Here is a 23,196-nt window from a genome sequence, read left to right as displayed (position 1 = left end):
AGCTAACCCGAGAATGCAACTTTTAAAAAAAGGTTTTGTGATTTAACATGAAAGAAGTGAAACTATCACTGTATGCTAACAGATGAAAGGCTTAACAGACAATCAATTTTTCAATGTATAATTTCAGTTACATCACACTGTAAATTTTTGCTATAAATTCTGTGTTACGATTGAGCCCTCCACAATCACCTGATGAAGGACCGTCACTCCAAAAGCTAGTGTGCTTCCAATTAAACTTGTTTGACTATAACCTGGTGTTGTGTGATTTTTAACTAAATGTATTGTATTTGTGTTGGCTTTCCCTTCCCACTTTAAGCAAACTAGGGAGGAGTGCTCCATGCAGTTGGAACATAGAAATTGTTTTAAAAAAAGCTCAAGGTCCATTTAGTTTATCTTCTACATGATAAGATAATGAATTTGTTAATTAATATCTAGATTTAAATAAAGTAAGAACTCATTGTTACTCCTCTAACTATTTCATAGTTACAGGATTATAAGGAATTGTTTCATCAACTTGTATTCCTGGACTTTTGCTGCTAGGTCCACATGTTGATTAATTTGCCCAATTTGGATTTGCAACCAATTTGCTGAATCTTGGCTGGGGCATAATATTGTTTGGTAAAGGCACTAAAGCATGTGGGCCAGAGAGGGGTAAATGGGATTCCAGCAATGATCCAATTGAGTAGCAGAACTGGTTCAAGGAGCTAAATGGCCTACATTTGCTTCTCATGCTCCCATGCTTGAAGTGAAAATTCATAAAGTCTACTCCTTAAATTCATAAGAATGTAATGTTGCATTGCTGCCATTACTATTTTATGCCCTTGTTTTTATCACCGACTTGAAATGAATAGAGATGTCTATCAATATTTCCATCCTTCCTATACTCATATGTATAGACCCTCAAAGTCAAATTTAGAACCTGCACATTAAACCTTTTAACTCAAGACTTAATTGCCACCCAGTTCTAATAGCTGTGAGCTGGGTGCAGGGATCATTCATTGACTAAACATGTGGTGAAACCCAAAGTGTAGAAAAGTCCCTGTACACTCTCAGGAGCAAACACCATTTTTGTTTTGTTCCTTTCCTCTTCAACTTTGCTAATGTTAAATTGAAGTTAAGATTTTCTAATGTCAAAAGGCTTTCCAGTGTGTGATATGACTACATTGAACAATGAGAAGATGTTATCTACACTGACCATTGGGGAAAGAGTAATACTCGATTAGGCAGGATTCATGGTATAGTGCTGAGGATGGGTAACCTGAGTGGTTTGACTCTGTTGCTGCAGTTACAATGACAGTCAGCCAAACATGTGATGAAGTAAGGAAAGTAAGACAGGAAAGCTAAGCTTTAAATATGGTATTGGGAATCCCAGGCAGTCCTACCAGTGTGGAGTATTTCTGCTGTTGGCGAGTGCACAATAGAGCAAGGAGGACACCTTAGAAGTTTGACAGATAAATAATGACACAAGCTGCAGAGAATCATCTCAGAAAACATGCAGGAGTTCATGGAAGGCCCCTCCATGAAACTCCCTGAAACTGACTAGTGAATCTTTGCTAATGCTAATGTATCCTTTCTTAAATATTGGAGATCAAAATCACAAACTTTATTCCAGGTGTGGTCTGCCCAAAACCCTGGACAATTGTAACAAGACTTTGTTCATTTTCTGGTGCCCCATATCCTTGCAATAAAAGGCAACATTCCATTTGTTCTCTGAATTGCTTATTGAACCCATATACTAACTTGATGGATTCCTTGTGTGAGTACACCAAATTCACTCTCAATGTTAACAAATTCAGGTTTCACACCATTTAAAAAATATTCTGCTTTACTGGTCTTATGACTAGAATGAATAACATCACATTGCCTAGTTAATATTCCAGCTGCCATCTGTTGCTCACTCTTTGGTCTTTCTATAAGTCTTTGTAGCCTCTTTATGTCCTCTCACTGTTCGAATTTCCACCTGGCTTTGTTTTGTCAGATTAGATTAGTCTCTGTCCTTTCACCTGCGTCATTAATATAGATTGTAAATAGCTGATGCCAGCAACAATCCTAGTGACACTCCAGTGATCACAGCCTGCCAACTTGAAAATGCCCCATGTTTCCCTGTTGTCTTCTTCCTGTCCATTTACCATTCCTCTATCCATGTCAACATATCATCCCAACTCATGGATCCTTACATTGTGTACAAATATTTGTGTGGTACCTTGTCTAATGCCTACTGGAAATCTAAGTATATCACATCTATTTTTCCACTTTATCCAAAGTGCTAGTTACACCTTCAAAAAAAAAGTAAAACATATCAATAAAATAAACATTATTTCCTTTTCTAAAGCTATTTTGGTTTGGTTAACCATACTATGCTTTTCTAAATGCATTGTTAGGACTTCCTTACTGATCAGATAGAAAGGGCCAATTTAAAAAGCATGCTGACTGTGCAAGGTCAAGAAATGTGGGATTAGGTTCAGTTGAATAGGTTGCATTGATATAAGCCTATTAAACATAATGTCCTCATCTGCTTCCATGCAACTCATTTCAGTGAAGACTTTAGTCCAAATTGTTCTGGTTACCTGAACGTCTGCAATTCAAATTCCACAGACAACAGACATCAGATTTTAATCAGCATCTACCAGATTTGGGTAAGAACAAATTAGATTAACAAGTCAAGTGCTTCCATCCAAATTCCATCACAGCTACACCAACAGTACAACATGTACGATATGAATATTTTATGACAGTGACAAAGAACATCGCCACAGATGTGCAGGTGCGATGGATTGGCCATGCTAAATTGCTCATGGTGTCCAGGGATTAGATTACTTACAGTGTGGAGACAGGCCCTTCGGTCCAACAAGTCCACACCGACCCTCCAAATGGCAACCCACCCAGACCTATTTCCCTACATTTACCCCTGACAAATGCACCTAACACTACGGGCAATTTAGCATGGCCAATTCACCTAACCTGCACATCCTTGGACTGTGGGAGGAAACCAGAGCACCCAGAGGAAACCCATGCAGACACAAGGAGAATGTACAAACTCCACACAGACAGTTGCCTGAGGCGGGAATTGAACCCGAGTCCCTGGTACTGTGAGACAGCAGTGCTAACCACTGAGCCACCATGCCGCCCTATGCTGGGTGGAATATTCATGGAAAATGCAGAGTTACAGAGATAGGGTAGGGATGTGGGTTTGGATAGGATGCTCTGTGGAGGGTCAGTGTGGGCTGAATGGCCTGCTTCCACACTGTTGGGATTCCATGATTGTGTGATTGTAAAAAAACAAATAACAAGAACCATTTCACCTTGACTGAAATGTTGGCCAAAACCTATTTTCTAACTTTTTCCAGCTGGCTACACTGTCGAGGAACTCATTCAGACAATCTTGAGTGATACACAGCAAAGGTTCGAAGCCAGGAATGATTACGTTTTAAAGCTCTGTGGTTCTGAAGAGATTTTGCAGAAGTAAGTCATTTGTACATTACTTGTTTGTTGCTTCCTTAATAAACTATGAAAAAAGTAGGTACCAATTGAAAATTTAACAATAAGGGTAGTAGAAATCTGGAATTCTCTGAATTCCTATCAATTACTCCAACTTTTCCAACCCTTCCAAAAGAATATGTGTAGGGAGAGAATGCAGAAATGCTGAAATTGAGGGGTTTTTATTAGGTAGGGATTCACATAGAACAAAGACGGGAGAAATTCAGTAGAGGTAAAAATTATCTGTGATCTAACTGAATGGCTTGTGGGTTAAAATACCTAATTATATTCTCAATTGTTTTCAATATTAAAAGGTAAAATGCTGCTATGATGTATTTCCAGCTTAATCACCAGAAAACAAGTCCTATGTACTTGACTTTATTTATAATTGTCACATGTACATAAGTACAGTGAAAAATTTTGGTTTGCATGTAGTCCAGGTAGATCATATCTTACAGAATGCATAAGGTTAATAGAATAGAGCGATGAATACAATATTATGCTGGCAGAGAATGTATACAAAGAATGAGATCAACATTAAATTTAAAATTGGAGAGGTCCATTCAGGAGTCTAATAACAGCAAGGAAGAAACTTATCTTGAACCTGTTGTATGTGTTTAAGCTTGTGTATATAGGGATGTATTCTAACAATGCCAGGGCTTGTCTTTACTCTTCAGTAATGGTCACACCCAAAGAACATCCGAAAGAAAGCCTCTAATTGTAAAAGCAAGTAACACTACATTTTCCAACAAAAATTCCTAGTTTAGCTATTAGTAAATCCAAATTACAAGTGATTCTGTTCTATTTGAGGCCAAGTTCCCTGGACTCAAAAACACCTTTTATCTGATTGTTTTCTTTCACAATTCCCATTCCAATGTCAATGTTGTCATCAGATGAGTAAAATTAACTTGTACTCAAAGAAAATTAAATAACGTGGAGGAAATTGTTATGTCTATAAAGTCTGATCTGTTTTGGTGGATCACATGACCTAAGAAGGGGCTATCCATTTATTGCTTTCACTCCTCCCCAGGGAGTTAAAGCTGACTTCAGATTCTTACAGGTCATTTGTTTCTGTAATGTAGGTAACTACGGCCTTCTTGGCTCTTCATACTCATTCAACTTCCTGCTGCAGGCACCATTAACAAAGTTAGCATTGATCGTTCTGAAATGATCTGATTGAGTGCCTTGCTCAACCTTTCAGAAACCACAAGAGTTGCCCATGTGAGTATAGGACCAGAGTCACACATAGGCCTGAATAGGTTCGGGTGGCAGGTTTACTTTCCGAGATGACATGAGTGGAACCAGTTAGACTGCTTGACCTGCTGTGCTTTTTCCAGCTCAACTCTCTATATCCACTCTGATAATGGCACTGCCTGATTCCTTACCTGCTGATGCAGAAAAGCGATGCTCAGCAATCATGACAACTGATGTCGCATTTTTGCTGTCATGTCAAGGAAGCTTTTCCCGTGGAGATCTTCCCATCTATTGAATGGTTGAGCTCCTTATCTCAAACCAAAATGTTTCTTTCAAATTGAAAGTCTTGTTTGCCTGATTCAGATTCTGAACAATCCTGACAATCTTATTAGGTCATTTCATGTATTAAGGATTTAACTGTAAAGTTATCTAGGTTGCTCTAGTGAGAGGCTGCTTCAACTCACTTTGCAGAATTGCCGTTTCTCTGCTATCAGTACTTTTATCATTGAATCCCTACAGTATGGGAGCAGGCCATTTGGCCCATTGAGTCTACACTGACCCTCTGAAGAGCATCCCAATCCCATACCCTATCCCTGTAACCCTGCATGTCCCATGGCTAAACTCACCTAGCTTGCACATCCCTGCACACTATGTTCAAATCCTCGTGGCCAATCTACCTAAACTGCACATCTTTGGACTGTGGGAGGAAACTAGAGCACCTGGCAGAAACCCATGCAGACACGGGGAGAATGTGCAAGCTCCACACAGTCACCTGAGGGTGGAATCAAACCTGGGTCCTTGCCACTGTGAGGCAGCAGTGCTAACCACTCAGCGATATATTTTCAACTGTAATCAATGTTAAGTTAGTTACTAACGGGGAGCAAAAAATTACATAGAAAAGCAGAGACTAAGAATTTGTGTATCATTTCAAGAACACTACTTTAGCTAGAGGGAATATTTTCATTTTGAAAAGGCATTGGAATTCAAAGTTTTCAAACAAACAGTGTTGAATCAAATTTGAAAGCTTAAATTCCTGCCTCCTCCTTCAGCATTGTATCTTCCTTTTGATATTGCAGTGTTGTTAGACAAATAAAGAATTTGTTGGTGACATATAGAATTTATGTGATTTTATATGTTATTTTCCCCTTGCAGATTAGGTTATTACTGTATATAGTTTAATTTTCTTGATCTAGTCCTTGTACTTTAGGGAGCCATGAATCCCTACGGCATTATCTGAAACTTGGCACTGACATCAAACTTCGGTTACTTAGGCACAACGATCTTCAGCAGATGTTGGCTCGAACTGTAAGTGATAATTTTATTCAGAACTTTAGTAATATTGAGCTTTATTGTCTGAGACAAAGATCCAGTTTTTTAAATTAACTTTTTTTTAACATTATCACTCTTAACTTCAATACCTGCACAATGGAATTACTGTCCATTAAATTATCCAAAATTACTCTCAGCAGGAAGGGGATGACCAAAGTCCATTCACTTTTCATCAAACTGTACCCAAAGAAAGTGGCGCATCAAAAGTGTGCGTATCTAGGTAAGAAATGTTTACTGAACTTTCTGACCTTAAATATTGACATGAGTGATGTTCAGCATTGTTCTCAGTGGGTTCTGATTTAAACAATAAATTCTCGTGACTAACATTTTCTGAATTGGTTTTCTGTTCCCTCCAAGTTGCCAAGTTGTGTGGTTATAGATCCTCACTGCATATTTGTGCATCTTGTAGATAATAGGATTCCACTATCTCTGTGTGCACATGATCTATGCTTCTCACTTGCTATTTATGTCCCTTATATTTTCATCCCCAATTTTCTGAAACAGTGAGTTACCCAGTCTCCACTGGGTCTGCAGTCCTCCATGTCTTTTTCCCAAGCTCCCAGATCTTCATATGTAAAGCAGCACAGGTCATGTGCTGTAAAGCAGCACATGCTTCCATATCTTCACAAGAACTATGATCAGAACACTTCTTCAGATAAAACAGAGCCACCCAATACCCATTTGAATACTGTGTTTCGGCATTTACCTGAGGGCTGCAGACAGGTGACCTGACACTAGCAGCTATGTTCACATCTGACTATGGTGACATTGTCAATGCTGGGAGATCACAACAAGGATCACTGAGGACCAATTTTCTTTGACCCTGCAGGCCTCTCAGCTTGGGCAGCATTGGTCACACTGCACTGATTCTGGACCATGGCCAATTTCTAGGCCTGTGCACCTCAATTTTATATATACTGCTTGTTTCCATTTCCAAAACAGATCAGTCAAGACAGATTCTATTTTAAAATGAATAGCTATGATATGATACAAAGTTAGAAGCTGCCTATATTTTTCACTTGGTGTAAGTATGATTTTCAGTGTACTTTCAGCTTAAAATCCATCATAAAACAATTTGTAGCAAGTAATATTTTGTGAAGCTGCCTAGTGTGAAATTTCAACAGTTAATTTAAATGCAGTTTGTCTTCTGAAGCTTTCTCTTTTTTTTCCTAACCTTCGTAGCATTAAATTTAGCAGCCTTCCATAAAACATGGTCAGTTTATGTTTCTTTGCTGTTTATAGCCTTTGAGGTGCTTAAGTTTTCCAATTTTATTTTCACAGGAGAGCCCTAAGTTCAAAGCTCAATAGCTATCACCATGAGGCAGACAGTCTATTAACCAGTAAGGTAAGATGGGAGGATGTGAAACAGCCTGTTGTATGCAGCCAATAAATTAATTTCAAGTAACAATCCAATCGGAAAAACCTCTCGAAATAACTTGTCTGATTAATTCATTCATCCTCATTAAGCAAGCACTGCATGCTTGAGGAATAATATGATCTCTGACCAAATGGTCCCTCTAAATGAATACTTAATAATATAGAGAGCCTATAATTGGCATAGACTGAACCATGAATTAGATTATTAAATCGCTGGAAAGTAGTGAGATCTAAATTAACTCAGCATCATGCAGGTAGAGAAATAGAATGATTCTTTTAAAGATATACTGCCAGTTTCAACTGTAGTCTGTTCTTTACATATGAGTATTTAATGTTGCATTTGGCTTTTTGCATAACTGAGCATTGTATATCTATAGAGGTAAGCAGCACATTTGGAGTATGTAGCCTAAAGTGTTATATAACATGAAACTTATAGCTCAACTACAAGAGTAGATGCCATGAGGGAATAATTATCAGTCCACATCCGGGAGCAATTTATACTTTCCCATTTCAGGCAGGAATAGGCAATCTAATGAAAACAGGCCAGTGTTGCATTCTACTCACACGCATTTATTTCTCCCTCTTAATGTGTCATATTTCTATCAGGTGAGAGCTGGCCTATCATTGTAGTACATTGACTTTACAAGTTCTATTCATTCATGGGACGTGGGTGACACTGACAAGTGCAAATATAAACTGCCTATCCCTAATTACCCATGAGAATATGATATTGAGCATTGTACTCTTTAAAATGTAATTATTGTGTGCTATTATAGCAGCACGTTTTGGGCAATTTCACATAGCAATCACATACTCACTGCATTATCATGGAAGGCACATTCAAAGACACTCAGTACCTGATTGAGTGACTTGGCATCTGGAATGGGAGGGGTTCTGCTGAAAGACACCCATTGCCATGGCTACTGATGCACGTCACTTCCCCGGCAACCACCACCCAGCGATTTCCACGCCAACCACTCCCCACACCCCACCACCACCCCAACCTTCCATTATCACTCACCTCTGGCCTGGGATCCAAGAATATTTGAACCTTGGTTGTAGCTGTACCAGCAGGAGCAATTGCCCTCATGGTAATCATGCCATTCAATAAGGGAGGTGTAAAATATTGAAAAAATAGCACTGCCCTAACTGAAGGAAGATCTCCTGCCCAACAATAATGCTATTCTCTCCATCCTGGAAACAGGATAACCAATCAGTTTAAAATCAATCTCTTCAAAATACCGCTTCTTCCAGTCATTCCAAATAAAATTTATTTTGCACAATCTTTTTTTCCTCAATCTCTCCTAAAGCAGATAAATCAAAATAATATTGTGGAATTGATAAATATTTGCTTGCAATTCTATTTGAGCTCATCATTACTATACACGTTCTCAGTCTGTATTCCCCCTGAGATGGACAGCAGGCTGAGGGTAAATGGAGGAGTTGAGGGAAATCAGAGGATAACTCACACTCATTCTCCTTGTGGCTGGCTGAACAGTAGCATTTTAATAGTCCTGGGACTAACCATTGGGGAATGATGTGTGATGATGAGAGACCTAAAGGTCATTTGAAGGAGTTGATTGATGCCTTGAACATGTTTTGTCTGTTCTTTATTGCCACAGTGTACTGCAAATAAACCATATCTGTTGTGGAAAGTCTATTGGATGGCTTCTAGGTGATAGAGAGCATGTCTTGATTGACAATCTCTTTATTCTGATTGCTTTTATGCTGATGCTGCCTGGATAAGTTTGCACAGTTGTAGCTTGAACACAGACAGTTTTGTTATAACTGAGTTATATGCAGAGTTGGTTCAATGGCCCTTTAGAAATACCAAAGCAATTGCAAGGATGAAGCTGCAGCAAAATTGCTCTTCAGAGTCATCTGAATGATAATTATGCATATTTTCTTCATTTAAAAACTGCACCAACATGTAGTTTTGCATGTGTTAATGTCACTACCTAATGGCTAATTTATGAAGATGTATTTGGTGATTTTCGGTTCAAGCATTGTTTCATACTAGAGTATATAAATATTTTTAAAATTTGCTGGGAATCTAAATATTTTATCATTCTGGTGAATCTTATAACATGCTTGATTTTTAATCAATGATTGTCGGGTATCAGAGTATATGACCATGCGAAGTTCTCTGAAGGGATGAATGATTGTCGTTGGAAGTGGAATCTGTTTGGAGATTCAGAACGCAGTTCCCGGTAGATTGTCATTTATGGGAACAGTCTCAGGAGGAAGGTGTGAGGGGCTATGGTGAAGGCTTGCTAAATAACCAAACAATTGAATAACCACATAGCAAAAACCAAATTACTGCACTTGATTTTTAACCGGCATTCAGGTATGGATTTAAGTTTGAAGATTGGAATTTGGCCAAAATCTGTTGCATCTATGTGGAATAATAAAACTGTTGCAATGCCAGTCATTATCAGCTTGTGGTTGGGACAGCTTGCTGCCACTGTGCTCATACCTTACCTGACTATGTTGACAGAATAGGCAGTCTGATTAAAATCTCCTGGCATACTTCACAATCATTCTTCAGTGCGGGTTATGGTCAATAGACATCATAGAAGATCAAACCCTTAAAACATTCAGATTAGTTTCCCCTGTCTTTTATTTTAAAATGGTGGGTTAAGTTGGACACTTCGTTGAAACAGTAAATATGCTGTAATGTGGTCAAAGACTGAGGGAGTGGGACTTACTGGATTAAACTTTGAAAGAAGCAACACAAACTCAACAGGCCATTTAGCTCCTCCTCTGCTACATTATAGTATGATTCAGTAATTAAAACACTTGAAGGGTGATGTCATATAAATATACATCATCTAATATAACATAGTTACCGGTAACATTTTGACTAAGGCAATCAAAGTGTTCCATTACCTGGAATGCCTACAGCCATGATAAACACTAAATATGATTGTGTATGTAATTAGTTACATGAAAGCTAAGAGAACCTTCAGAGAAAGCACTGGAATGAATCAGGAAAAGTTTAAGGAATGAGTCCCCACAGAGAACTGTTTGGATAGGCTTTTCTTGGGCAACCTATTAGTAGGTTAAGAGATTTGTTAAAGTAAGGACTGCAGACTGCTGGAAAGGTAGAGCAGGTCAGGCAGCATCAGAGGATCAGGAAAGGTACAGAATGCTGCCTGAGATGCTGTACCTTTCCTGTTCCTCTGATGCTGCCTGAGATGCTGTACCTTTCCTGTTCCTCTGATGCTGCCTGAACTGCTGTACCTTTCCTGTCCCTCTGATGCTGCCTGAGATGCTGTACCTTTCCTGTTCCTCTGATGCTGCCTGCGATGCTGTACATTTCCTGTTCCTCTGATGCTGCCTGAACTGCTGTACCTTTCCTGTTCCTCTGATGCTGCCTGAGATGCTGTACCTTTTCTGTTCCTCTGATGCTGCCTGAGATGCTGTACCTTTCCTGTCCCTCTGATGCTGCCTGACCCGCTGTATCTTTCCTCTCCCTCTGATGCTGCCTGAACTGCTGTACCTTTCCTGTTCCTCTGATACTGCCTGAGATGCTGTACCTTTCCTGTTCCTCTGATACTGCCTGAGATGTGAAGGAGGCCAAGGACCTCCATCAATGTGGAGTATGATGAAGGGCTTTTGCCCGAAATGTTGATTTCGAAGCTCCTTGGATGCTGCCTGAACTGCTGTGTTCTTCCAGCACCACTAATCCAGTTCCTTTCCTGTTCCTCTGATGCTGCCTGAGATCCTGTACATTTCCTGTTCCCCTGACGCTGTCTGCCATGCTGTACCTTTCCTGTTCTTGCGATGCTGCCTGAGATGCTGTACATTTCCTGTTCCTCTGATGCTGTCTGACCCACTGTATCTTTCCTGTTCCTCTGATGCTGCCTGACCTGCTGTACCTTTCCTGTTCCTCTGATGCTGCCTGAGATCCTCTACCTTTCCTGTTCCCCTGACGCTGCCTGAGATGCTGTACCTTTCCTGTTCTTGCGATGCTGCCTGAGATGCTGTACCTTTCCTGTTCCTCGGATGCTGCCTGAGATGCTGTACCTTTCCTGTCCCTCTGATGCTGCTTGACCTGCTATACATTTCCTGTTCCTCTGATGCTCCCTGAGATGCTCTACCTTTCCTGTTCCTCTGATGCTGCCTGAGATGCTGCACCTTTCCTGTTCCCCTGACGCTGCCTGAGATGCTCTACCTTTCCTGTTCCTCTGATGCTGCCTGAGATGCTGTACCTTTCCTGTTCCTCTGATGCTGCCTGATGCTGCCTGAGATGCTGTACCTTTCCTGTTCCTCTGATGCTGCCTGACCTGCTGTACCTTTCCTATTCGAGGTAAAAACAATGACTGCAGATGCTGGAAATCAGATTCTGGATTAGTGGTGCTGGAAGAGCATAGCAGTTCAGGCAGCATCCAAGGAGCTTCGAAATCGACGTTTCGGGCAAAAGCCCTTCATCAGGAATGAGTTGGGCCAAAGGATCTGTTTCCATGCTGTGTGGATAGGTGGAAAAGGAGATAGGCAGGTAGGACAAGTCTGGACAAGTCATGGGGACAGTGCTGAACTGGAAGTTTGGAACAAGGGTAAGGTGGGGGAAGGGGAAGTGAGAAAACTGTTGAAGTCCACATTGATGCCCTGGGGTTGAAGTGTTCCGAGGCGGAAGATGAGGCGTTCTTCCTCCAGGCGTCTGGTGGTGAGGGCGCGGCGGTGAAGGAGGCCAAGGACCTCCATCAATGTGGAGTTTGATGAAGGGCTTTTGCCCGAAATGTTGATTTCGAAGCTCCTTGGATGCTGCCTGAACTGCTGTGTTCTTCCAGCACCACTAATCCAGTTCCTTTCCTGTTCCTCTGATGCTGCCTGAGATGCTGTACATTTCCTGTTCCTCCGATGCTGCCTGAGCTGCTCTACCTTTCCTGTTACTGCGATGCTGCCTGAGATGCTGTACCTTTCCTGTTCCTGCGATGCTGCCTGACCTGCTGTACCTTTCCTGCTCCTCTGATGCTGCCTGAGATGCTGTACCTTTCCTGTTCCTCCATGCTGTCTGCGATGCTGTACCTTTCCTGCTCCTCTGATGCTGCCTGAACTACTGTACCTTTCTACTTTTTGTCGAATGAGACTTGTTAGTTATTTGCCATTTAAGAACGTGCGGCAATCTTTGCTCCTTGATGATGCGAACCCAAATCTTCTCTTCTGCTTCCTCACAGAAAAGCTCACGTCGTCTGGTTGAGGCGGTTAGAGCCATTTGTTATCTGCTTTCATCAGTGGAGACGAAGGAAATAACTGACGCCATTCAGCAGGTGCAGTCAGTTGTTCTACAGCAGGGAAAGGTACAGTCTGAGTTAAATCAATGTAGAGTTTATTAGTCCATGTGCTTTGGCATAGCTAAGGTTTAATACTAGTTAGCTCTGACAATAGAGTGGACCTTTGTTGGATCAGATCGGAAGTGGAAAGTTGGGCTACGAAACCTCAAGTTGAATTCTATCGCTAATATGCCGCATTGCAAAGACCTGACAATCTCTGATCAAATGGCAAACATATATCCTATCTGTCAACCCGAGGTCCATTTTAGGATCTAATGCGATTTTTAGGCAGAGCTACAGTTTTTGCTTGAACAAAGCATATCTATTTTACTATACAACCTGATGGCTCTCTGATGGAAACTCTTCTTAGTCTATCATTTTGGATTGGTCTAGTTTCAGTGATCACTAGATTGTCTAAGTAATCAAGATATATGTTGACAAGTTCTCAACTTATAACGAAATACCATAGTATTCACAATGATGGCAGCTTCTACACACAAACCCCCTCTGTGATGAAATTAATCCACTGCAAGTAATGTGTGTATATTCGATAGCAGGCCTTGACGATTGCTGGTCTGATGATGTTCAATTCGGAGGTGTTTTTCTGAGCAGCTTTTGTCAGTGGGGTGTGCCATTGTCTTCTATTGTATGTGTTGCAATGATGTGGAGGAAGCCAGTGTTGGACTGGGGTGGACAAGGTCTGAAGTCACATGACACCAGGTTATAGTCCAACATGTTTATTTGAAATCACAAGCTTCACCTGATGAAGGAGCAGCGCTCTGAAAGCTTGTGATTTCACATAAACCTGTTGGACTATAACCTGGTGTTGTTGACTTCTGACCTTGTGCTGCAATATCAGCCACTACCAGCTTATGGTTGGGGTCGTTTGCTACTTTCCTTAACTGGGTCTAACGGCCTCATTGGCTTACATTGGTAGAGCAAAACAGTGAGTGAGTCTCATCAAAAGGAGGGTCTAGTTTTAATGGAGTTTACTGCAGGATGGCACAGATTACATTAAGAATTTAGACATTCTTGCTAAGACTATTAGAAGAGCTGTGGGTACATGTCTGTACCACACGAGGTTCTAACATGATCTGTGTTATCCCTGCCTAAGCCCGTGTGGCATCATCAGATTGGCTGGAGCTTAATGAAGTCTCCAAGATGAACCCTTTCAGAATCGGTATTTTGTACATCTCCCTGCAAGCTTTTTTTCACGTTGTTCACATTTATACATTCAGGTATATTATCCTGCTAAGTCTCTGAATTTACAAATTCAAGTAGTCTGAAGGTTTCACAAGTTTTTCAGCATGTGTTATCTTTGGTGTTAGAAGATTGGTGGGTTTTTGATTTGAGGACTGTTGACTTTGATTCTGTACTGGACCTCATGTGGTTTGTAAAGTCTTCCTGCACTGGAGGATCTTTCAACTCTTGGATGTCATTCATTGACTCCTGGTGAGTCAAATGATTTGTCTTTTACCTTGTGTAGAGGGCTCTTAATCTCCTGAATTTCTTCCCTGAGGAATCCTTCCCTGTTGAATCAGGAGCTGCCCCATAACATCAGCCTGAGTTGCTGCAACCATTCTCTTTACTTAATTCAGTCTCAGGGCCTAATTGTTTCACAGCAGTGGTGTGAAACCACTTGTGATGGGAAGTGGTTATTAACTTAAACAAGATGTAATTTATGGCATAAAAGCAATCAGTTTCAAGTTGTGTTAGTGTATTAGACATTAGGCAGAATCTTCCTAGCCCCTGAGCACCGTGGGCAGCTGCAAGGAAGTTGTGAGAATTATGTAAAATGGCCAGCTTCCTGATAGCTACAGCAAAACTTGCCATTTTCCAACTAAGTGCTGAACAGTAAGCGGAGCTGCTAGTCATTGAGCAGCAAGAAGCCAACTTACATGCATTAACATTATCTGTATCCTTATTATAATGTCATCTCCCCTCATTGATATGCAGTTTCCCATTCTCCCATCTACTGCAGAGAAATGAGACAGTGACAATTCCCCATTGAAAATCACAGGGGCTACCTGGTGACTCCAGCTTATGACCTGCTCCTCCAGCTCCCAAACAGTCACCAACATCTGAAGGCACGCTCTGTGGTCAGTGACTATACCCACCACTCATATACATCAGGATCTCCAGGGCAATACCAACAAAGTGGGTTAATTGACAGGAATTGCATAGGCAGCTGCAGGCTGCCAACACTTGACTGGTTGTATGCCTAGGTTTTAAAGATGGTGCCAGAAATAGGAATCTGTCAGTAGTTGCCAGTACTTCCACTGAGAGCAAGTGGGAGAATGCATGGGGGCCACCAAAGTAGCATGGTGTTTAGGAAATGATGCGAGTTCTGGACCCCAACCATAAGCTGGTAATAGCTGATATTGCAACACAAGACCAGAGGTCACACGACACCAGGTTATTGTCCAATAGGTTTATGTGAAATGACAAGCTTTCAGAGCACTGCTCCTTTGTCAGGTGAAGCTTGTGATTTCAAATAAACCTGTTGGACAATAACCTGGCATCGTGTGACTTCTGACCTTGTCCACCCCAGTCCAACACCGGCACCTCCACATCATTGCAACACATACAATAAAAGACAAAGGCACACCCCACAGAAACCCTTCATAAAACTTGTCAAAATTGACACTTAGCTGATTTCTGGTAAAATTTAGTCCTGGTTACTAAGCTTATAAGAGACAGTGGATACTGGGTTTCAATTCTCAAGATCCAAAGGCATTCTGCCTTTTCTAATTCAAGTCCTTATGATTCACCCGATTGGGTGGAGCTTCATGTAGTTTCCAATATTAAGTTTTTCAGAATGCCTTACAAAACGCCTTCTGTTTCCCTGTGGGAGAGTGCAAGGAGGCAGATCCCCAGTTTGCTTCACCTGGAACTGCAATCAAACCCACACTGTTGGCATTATCCTGAACTGCCTACTCCCCCTAAAAAAACATTTAATATGAACACAAACTAAACCAACAGTTCTTTGGGTGATGACACAATGAACACAATGTCTGGAGAGATTAAATTAAATTAAATTGTAATTGTGGAATTCACAAGTGTGTGTGAGATACAGAGTGATGTAGAGGAAACTAAGTTTTGAAAAGCCTTTTCCCAGTGTGGAACCTCCTTTGACATGAATATTGAGTAGAAAATCAGAAATTAATTACCAGAAACCCATGAGGTTGACATTACTCTATGAGATAACTTTGGTATGCAGTTCCACACTCTATGCTCCTGTGTTGCTGTCAGTACGTTACTTAGAGACTCCCGATGACACTGGAAGCTAAGTGCAACTTTCTCAAAGCAACTCTGTCAAAGATTTAAATGTTATTAAAATGATTCTTCATAATTTATAACAATTGATGTGGTTCTGTTCGCCGAGCTGGAAGTTTTTGTTGCAAACGTTTCGTCCCCTGGCTAGGCGACATCATCAGTGCTTGGGAGCCTCCTGCGAAGCGCTTCTTTGATGTTTCCTCCGGTGTTTATAGTGGTATAAACCACTATAAACACCGGAGGAAACATCAAAGAAGCGCTTCGCAGGAGGCTCCCAAGCACTGATGATGTCGCCTAGCCAGGGGACGAAACGTTTGCAACAAAAACTTCCAGCTCGGCGAACAGAACCACAACAACGAGCACCTGAGCTACAAATCTTCACACAAACTTATAACAATTGAAACCATCAGATAACAAGAAAAAAGCCTTCAAAGGTCATGGTGATCACTTTTGAAAGTTGCCCCATGAATATGTTCATTTGAAGACAACATCTTCACTATTACACTATTGAGCCATTCAGGAAGCTCCAAAATTCACTCTGGCAGCATTGACCCTGATAATTACAGTAAATCACTGAGCACTTTGGCAGCTAGATATTTAGAAGTGGCTACGCAAGAGCAAAGCAATCCATTCATCGGTGGCTTCGCCTTGTTGTTCAAAGAATGGATAATTTTCAATAAACTATATTGAATTTCACAAAAAAACTTTTACATACCAAATGCAGAAATTGGGGTGAAAGATACTAAGCAAGATGTAGATATTTTTTAATCAGGCATATTATTACACCTCTGGAGCAGGTGGGATTTGAATCCCAATCTCCTAGCCAAAAGGTAGGGAGACTAGCAGTGCACAATAACAGTTGAAATCACATACACTGAATCAGCCCCAGTCAAAATGCCAACAAGCAATTGAACAGAGGCGTACTTGGGTCTTGGGTAGAACTTCCCTAATGTGCCTCCCAGGGTCAAATGGCGAATTGACACTTCTTATCCAGTTTGCAGCTGAAGACTGGTCAGTTGGTCAATGTGCTGGAGAGTGGTTGGTGTCTGTAGTGTTATGCCCCAGCAAGGAAATAGCATCAGGAGAGAAATGTTGTGACAGAACCAGAGCAGAAAATAATTAGACGCAGGAGTAGCCCTTGTATCCCATGACCTACTCAACCATTTAGAACAATTATTGCCAATCTTCTACCTCAACTTTATTTTCCCACCTTATCCAAAAATGTATTGATATTATTCAGCCAATCAACAATTCAGCTGCAACTACCTTCGGCAATAAAAAAATTACAGTTTCACAACTTTGATTAAAGAAATGTATAATCAGTGCAGTCACACAAATATATGAATTAGGAATGGATGTAGGCCATTCAGCCCCTTGAATGTGATTCACCATCCAATAAGATCATAGATGAATAGCTGAACCCCGACACCTCATTCTAGACTCTCCATGAACAGGAACAATCAATGCCCATGTACTCTGCCAAATCCTCTTCAAACCGTTATTCATTTCAATGAGGTCACCTCCAATTGTCCACAATTCTGGAGAATTTTGGCTTCGTTTAATCATTTTGCATTTAATCAGTCTACCCACAACAGTTATTACGCTCACCTCCAAATAAAGTCTTGGATACATCGAATTATACAATGTGGAAACAGACCCTCTAGTCCAGCTCGTCCATGCCAACCAGATATCCTCAATTAATCGAGTCCAATTTGCCAGCATTTGGCTCATATCCCTCTAAACTCTTCCTATTCATGTACCCATCCAGATGCCTTTTAAACGTAGTGATTGTACCAGCCTCCACCACTTCCTCTGGCAGCTCATTCCATTCACGCATCATCCTCTACATAAAATCCTTTATGTCTTTACCCTTTCACCTTAAATCTGTGCTGTCTAGGTTTGGACTTCCATACCCTGGGAAACAACCTTGGCTATTCACCCTATCCATGCCCCTCATGTCTTTAGAAATCTCTATATGGTCACCCCTCAGCCTCTGACACTCCAGGGAAAATAGCCTTGGCCTATTCCGCCTCTCCCTGTAGGTCAAACCCGCCAGACCCGACAATATCCTTGAAAATCTTTTCGAAACACTTTCAGGTTTCACAACATCCTTCCTGTTGTAAATAAAGCAAGAGGAAAAGCTGTGAATCTTAAACAGAACAAATACATAAACAAGCAGCTCACAATCAAGTGTGATATTTTGCAAATATCCTTGGAAACACCCAGCACAATGTCCTGCTGCCTAACTCGGCCTCACCAAGGTGGTGAAAATTTTTCAAAGCCACACATTATCTCAGCTTGCAGGATTGGTTATTTACAAGCTCCTCGGATGCTGCCTGAACTGCTGTGCTCTTCCAGCACCACTATTCCAGAATCTGGTTTCCAGCATCTGCAGTCATTGTTTTTACCTATGTACAAGTCACTCAACTTCTCTCATTATACATTGTTCCCCTTGGGTGCCTGGAGAGCCAACAAAATAAAATGGCTGACTGGCAAAATTGTTGGTAAAATTATGGATGGGTTTGTGGTCAGCGCCCCCACCAGGTGAAGTCCTGCAAGCACGCATAAAATCAGAGCAAGAAATCCCTTGGGTTCCCAAGCGTTATCATCACTCTGCAACCAATGCTGCAGTTTTTAAAATGAGGACCTAAATTACTTCATACTCTTGGCTCTCTTCCAGAGTACAGTATCAAAGCCTCTGAAATATATTCACCATCACCACCTTAGCTTATTAATTCAACCACCTCAATATTTAGCCATTAACTTGCTGCTCGTTTTAAACAGCAAGTGTGCATAATGATATGAAATGCATGTTTCTTTCTAATGCCATTTTACTAATACTTGTCAGACACTAAAATCAACAAATACACAATTAAAAATCACACAACACCAGGTTATATTCCAATAGGTTTATTTGGAAGCAAATTACATCTGCTTCCAATTAAACCTGTTAGACTATAACCTGGTGTTGTGTGGTTTTTAACTTTGTACACCCCAGTCCAACACCGGCATCTCCACGTCATAACAAATGCACATCCTCCCAAATGTCTTTATTTTAATATTTTATCAGCTCACACAACCAAGTAATAGTTTGCTACAATGTGTTAATGTGCAACTAGAGACTGTGTTTTCAAGTTTGATTACAGACAAAAAAATGTTTTAAAATCAAGCCACGTAGGGAACATCATCACTTCAAAACCCTCATCCTGCTCTTTGATGTTGCCTCAGAGCATGCACAGATGGATAGCAGTAGCCATTTATAATAGGGAGCCCTACGTGCTGCATTGGCAACATACGATGTATTCAATTACAGCAATTCACATGGAACACAAAACCTGAGATGATTTCCTGAATTTGTGTCGCTGCCAGTTTTTTTTTCCCTGCAAGACGGCAGCTTGTATCCACTGGAATGAAGGCAATTGCTTTTGATTAGGAATGGGAAACTGAAAGCATTGTACCACTATATGCAGCCAAAACATGAATCTCTCAACAGCAACACAGTGACACCAAGGGTCTTGTTGTACATACAGTCAAACCTCACCATGTGATAGGTTTTCTGCCTCCATCCTCTCTGCATGTTACAGCTACAGAGCTGGTTTGGTCCAGTGTTGTCAAAGAGAACCACTTCCTGGCCTAGCAAGAAGAGTCACTTGTAGTTGTCAAGATATTGTTCATTATATGACAGCAACTCATTGCAGGTTATGGAAAACCATAAGATTAGGAGCAGCGTTAGGCCATTCAGCCCTTCGGGTCTGCTCCACCATTCAGTGACACACTGTCAACCTAAGCCTCAATTCCATGTTCCTGCCTTTTCCTCATAACCTTTGATTCCTTTACTGCTAAAAAAAATTATCTATTTCAGTCTAGAATATACTTAATTGCCAATCTCAACACCCCACTGTGATAAAGTATTTCACAGATTTATCATCCTCTCAGAGAAGAAATTCTTCCTCATCTCTGTCTTAAATATGCAGCTCCTTATTCTGAGATTATACTCTCCAGTCCTAGATTCTCCCAAGAGGAACAACCATTCTGCATTTAACTGTCAAGTCCCCTAAAACTCATATGTGTTTCAATAAGTTCACCTCTCATCCTTCTGAACTCTATTGATACAAATAGACATTGTCACGGAAGTTTTGAGGAGGTCCAGGATGGTAGGGTTTTACTCCTCCAAAGATCCTAAGATTTTCTGCCCCAAATCCATGTGGCATCATCAATGTAGGTGCCACTTATGGCACTCCACAGAATTAATGCTTTCAGACTCTTATAAAATAGTTCCCAACTAGCAAATTAACCTCATTCCTATGTGTTTAGACAGCTCATGATTGCAGTAAAATACTACTGTGCAGTAATGTTAACTTCAAGATTGTCTATTAGTTTGGTGCACACACAGTGGGCAGAACTTTGCTTATTCCTTGGTGGTGAGCTCAGTGGTGGCAGAGCATTTAATCAAGTTGGAGGGTGGCACATGGGAACTCTGCAACCTTCCTGCATCCACCCTGATTAAAGCCATTGTATGTAGGCCCATTGATGGCATCCTCCCCTCACTGCCAATTGAAGCCCGCAAGTGGACAATTTATATCCACTTGATGGCCTCATCCCACTGCCACTCACATTAAACTGTGGCTGGCAAGGAGTTTGGCACATGAGAAATGCAGCAAGCCAACCTGTGAGAGGTTGACTGTGGACTACCAGGGAGGTGAAATTCCTCGTTCAAAGACTCTCAGCATTTTATGGAGGGATGTGGCATTGGAATGGAATCGATCTCACAGAGTGATAACCTTCTGTGCTTGGTGTTGACCTTCTTCTAAGTCCCAACCCCCCACCCCCCCTTTTGCCATTACGCACTTCTGGCCTGGAATCCTTTCAGTGAAGTTACAAGCCTCTGATTGGCTGACTGGCTCAAACAGGAAAGACTGCGAAAGTGAGGACTGCAGATGCTGGAGATCAGAGTCAAGATTAGAGTGGTGCTGGAAAAGCACAGCAGGTCAGGCAGTATTCGAGGAGCAGGAAAGTTGACATTTCGGGGAGGAGGCCTCATTTCTGATAAAGGGCTCCTGCCTGAAACATCGATTTTCCTGTTCCTCGGACACTGCCTGATCTGCTGTGCTTTTCCTGCACCACTCTAATCTTGACTCAAACTGGCAAGATTTCAATCCTTTAAGGTCCTTGATGATAGGAAAAGCACTGCTGTTGACTTTTCAAGTGCCTGATTGGCCTTCTCTTCAAGGAGAGTCATTGGCTCTCATCAGATCTCCAGCCAGTGGTAAGACCCCATTGTCTGCATCCAGTGATTCCATCTAATGTTTTGGGACATGCTGAGAGCTATGACAGATTGTAATATTCATGAAATTATTTCCCAAAGTATTTAATGTCCTTTAAATATTCACTTCTGTAAACAAGCAAACAAAAAGATTAAACTGCATCTGGAAGCCATAAGCTGTTTTTTTAAGGTGTTAGGTTCTGAAAGGTTAATGTGAGAGTCCATTAAGTACTATCCAATATGACGATATCATATTAACCTGGTGGGAAAATGGCTCTTGATCCTACAGGAGATAGGCATAAATTTAAACCTAATCCCTCATAGTCTTAGTAACAACCAACATAACTTATGCCTGATTGCTATCATGCAATAAACTACAGCTTTCTTAATACAAGAGCCCCTTCCCAAGGGTAATCAAGTAGTATTCCTCTACCACATCAAATAGTCAGGTCCTTTAGATTCCAATTTAAAAGAGGGTGATAGTCACAGCTCTAACTGAAGGACCTTTCACTGAAGTGACTGTGGTAAGAATCCATCATACAACATGGTGTGCAAAGGTGCAGGTTCCATTGACCTTTGAAGAAATCTTCATACAGTCATAGAGTCATAAGAGATGTACAGCACAAAAACAGACACTTCATTCCAACTTGTTCATGCTTACCAGATATCCTAAGTAAATCTAATCCCATTTGCCAGTAGTTGACCCATATGACTCCAAACCCTTTCTATTCATATACCCATCCAGATGCCTTTTAAACACTGTAATTGTACCAGTCTCCACTAATTCCTCTGGCAGCTCATTCCATATACGCACCACCCTCTGCGTGAAAAAGTTGCCCCTGAGGTCCCTTTTAAATTGTTGCCGTCTCACCCTAAACCTGTGCCCTCTAGTCTGGACTCCCCCACCCCAGGGAAAAGACCTTGGCTATTTATCCTATCCATGCTGCTCATGATTTTATAAATTTCTATGAGGTCACCCCTCAGCCTCCAACACTCCAGGGAAAACAGCCCTAGCTTATTCAGCCTCTCCCTGGCAACATCCTTGTAAACCTTTTCTGAATACTTTCAAGTTTCACAACATCTTTCAAGAAAGTTACTGCTGAAGAGCAACTTGTCGCAAGGTCCAACAAGACAGAATTTATAAGCAATGGCAAAAAGCATTTCAGACCTGGTAAAAGAAGTGTAGAAGCAAGTGTGAGTTAAACATTATATGGAGCTAGGATACTGCCCACATTTGTCAATTACAGATTGTATCATGAGACAATGAACTGTGAGAGTAGTCCTGAGCCATGATTCAGCCAGAATGTGTGAAATCCCAGGTGGGCAAGGAGAAACTATGGCACCGTTACAGGATGAGAAAACCAGAAGTAGATGGAGTTACTTACATCTCAACGTGACCTGATAGGTGCCATGAGATATAGCTACATAAGGGAAATTAAGGGCCACACAGTAATGTTAAAATGAAGTTGCAGCACCAGGCATGTTACAAAGCCAGAATTATAACGATAATATGGAAATTTCAAAGCCCAAGCAAACAAAATCTAATGAGAAAGTAAGTGGGGAGTCTAGTGAGTCTGCAGAAGAAGGTACAAGATACATTATTTAAAGTTTGTGAGAAGATTTGTAGCCCGGGTGCTCATTGTTGTGGTTGTGTTCGCCGAGCTGGGAATTTGTGTTGCAGACATTTCATCCCCTGTCTAGGTGACATCCTCAGTGCTTGGGAGCCTCCTGTGAAGCGCTTCTGTTATCTTTTCTCTGGCATTTATAATGGTTTGAATCTGCCACTTCCGGTTGTCAGTTCCAGCTGTCCGCTGCAGTGGCCGGTATATTGGGTCCAGGTCGATGTGCTTATTGATTGAATCAGTGGATGAGTGCCATGCCTTTAGGAATTCCCTGGCTGTTCTCTGTTTGGCTTGTCCTATAATAGTAGTGTTGTCCCAATCAAACTCATGTTGCTTGTCATCTGCGTGTGTGGCTACTAAGGATAGCTGGTCATGTCGTTTC

At 41.2% G+C, this 23,196-nt stretch overlaps 1 protein-coding gene across 2 annotated transcripts in view; it reads left to right on the top strand.

Annotated features, from left to right (window-relative positions):
• Nucleotides 1-23,196, top strand: part of LOC122561603 (phosphatidylinositol 4-phosphate 3-kinase C2 domain-containing subunit beta-like) — a 217,954-nt gene that overhangs the window by 50,662 nt on the left and 144,096 nt on the right. Inside the window, exons 6-10 of one of the 2 annotated variants that reach the window (XM_043713462.1) lie at nt 3,348-3,462; nt 5,865-5,976; nt 6,138-6,220; nt 7,282-7,345; nt 12,558-12,680. In XM_043713462.1, the coding sequence (XP_043569397.1) occupies nt 3,348-3,462; nt 5,865-5,976; nt 6,138-6,220; nt 7,282-7,345; nt 12,558-12,680 (497 nt within the window). The remainder of the gene's footprint in view (nt 1-3,347; nt 3,463-5,864; nt 5,977-6,137; nt 6,221-7,281; nt 7,346-12,557; nt 12,681-23,196) is intronic. The other variant, XM_043713463.1, reaches the window with a different exon arrangement.

The sequence above is a fragment of the Chiloscyllium plagiosum genome, chromosome 23 (genome assembly GCF_004010195.1).
Source record: "Chiloscyllium plagiosum isolate BGI_BamShark_2017 chromosome 23, ASM401019v2, whole genome shotgun sequence".
NCBI lineage: Eukaryota > Metazoa > Chordata > Chondrichthyes > Orectolobiformes > Hemiscylliidae > Chiloscyllium > Chiloscyllium plagiosum.
This window is presented reverse-complemented; position numbering and strand designations above follow the sequence as displayed.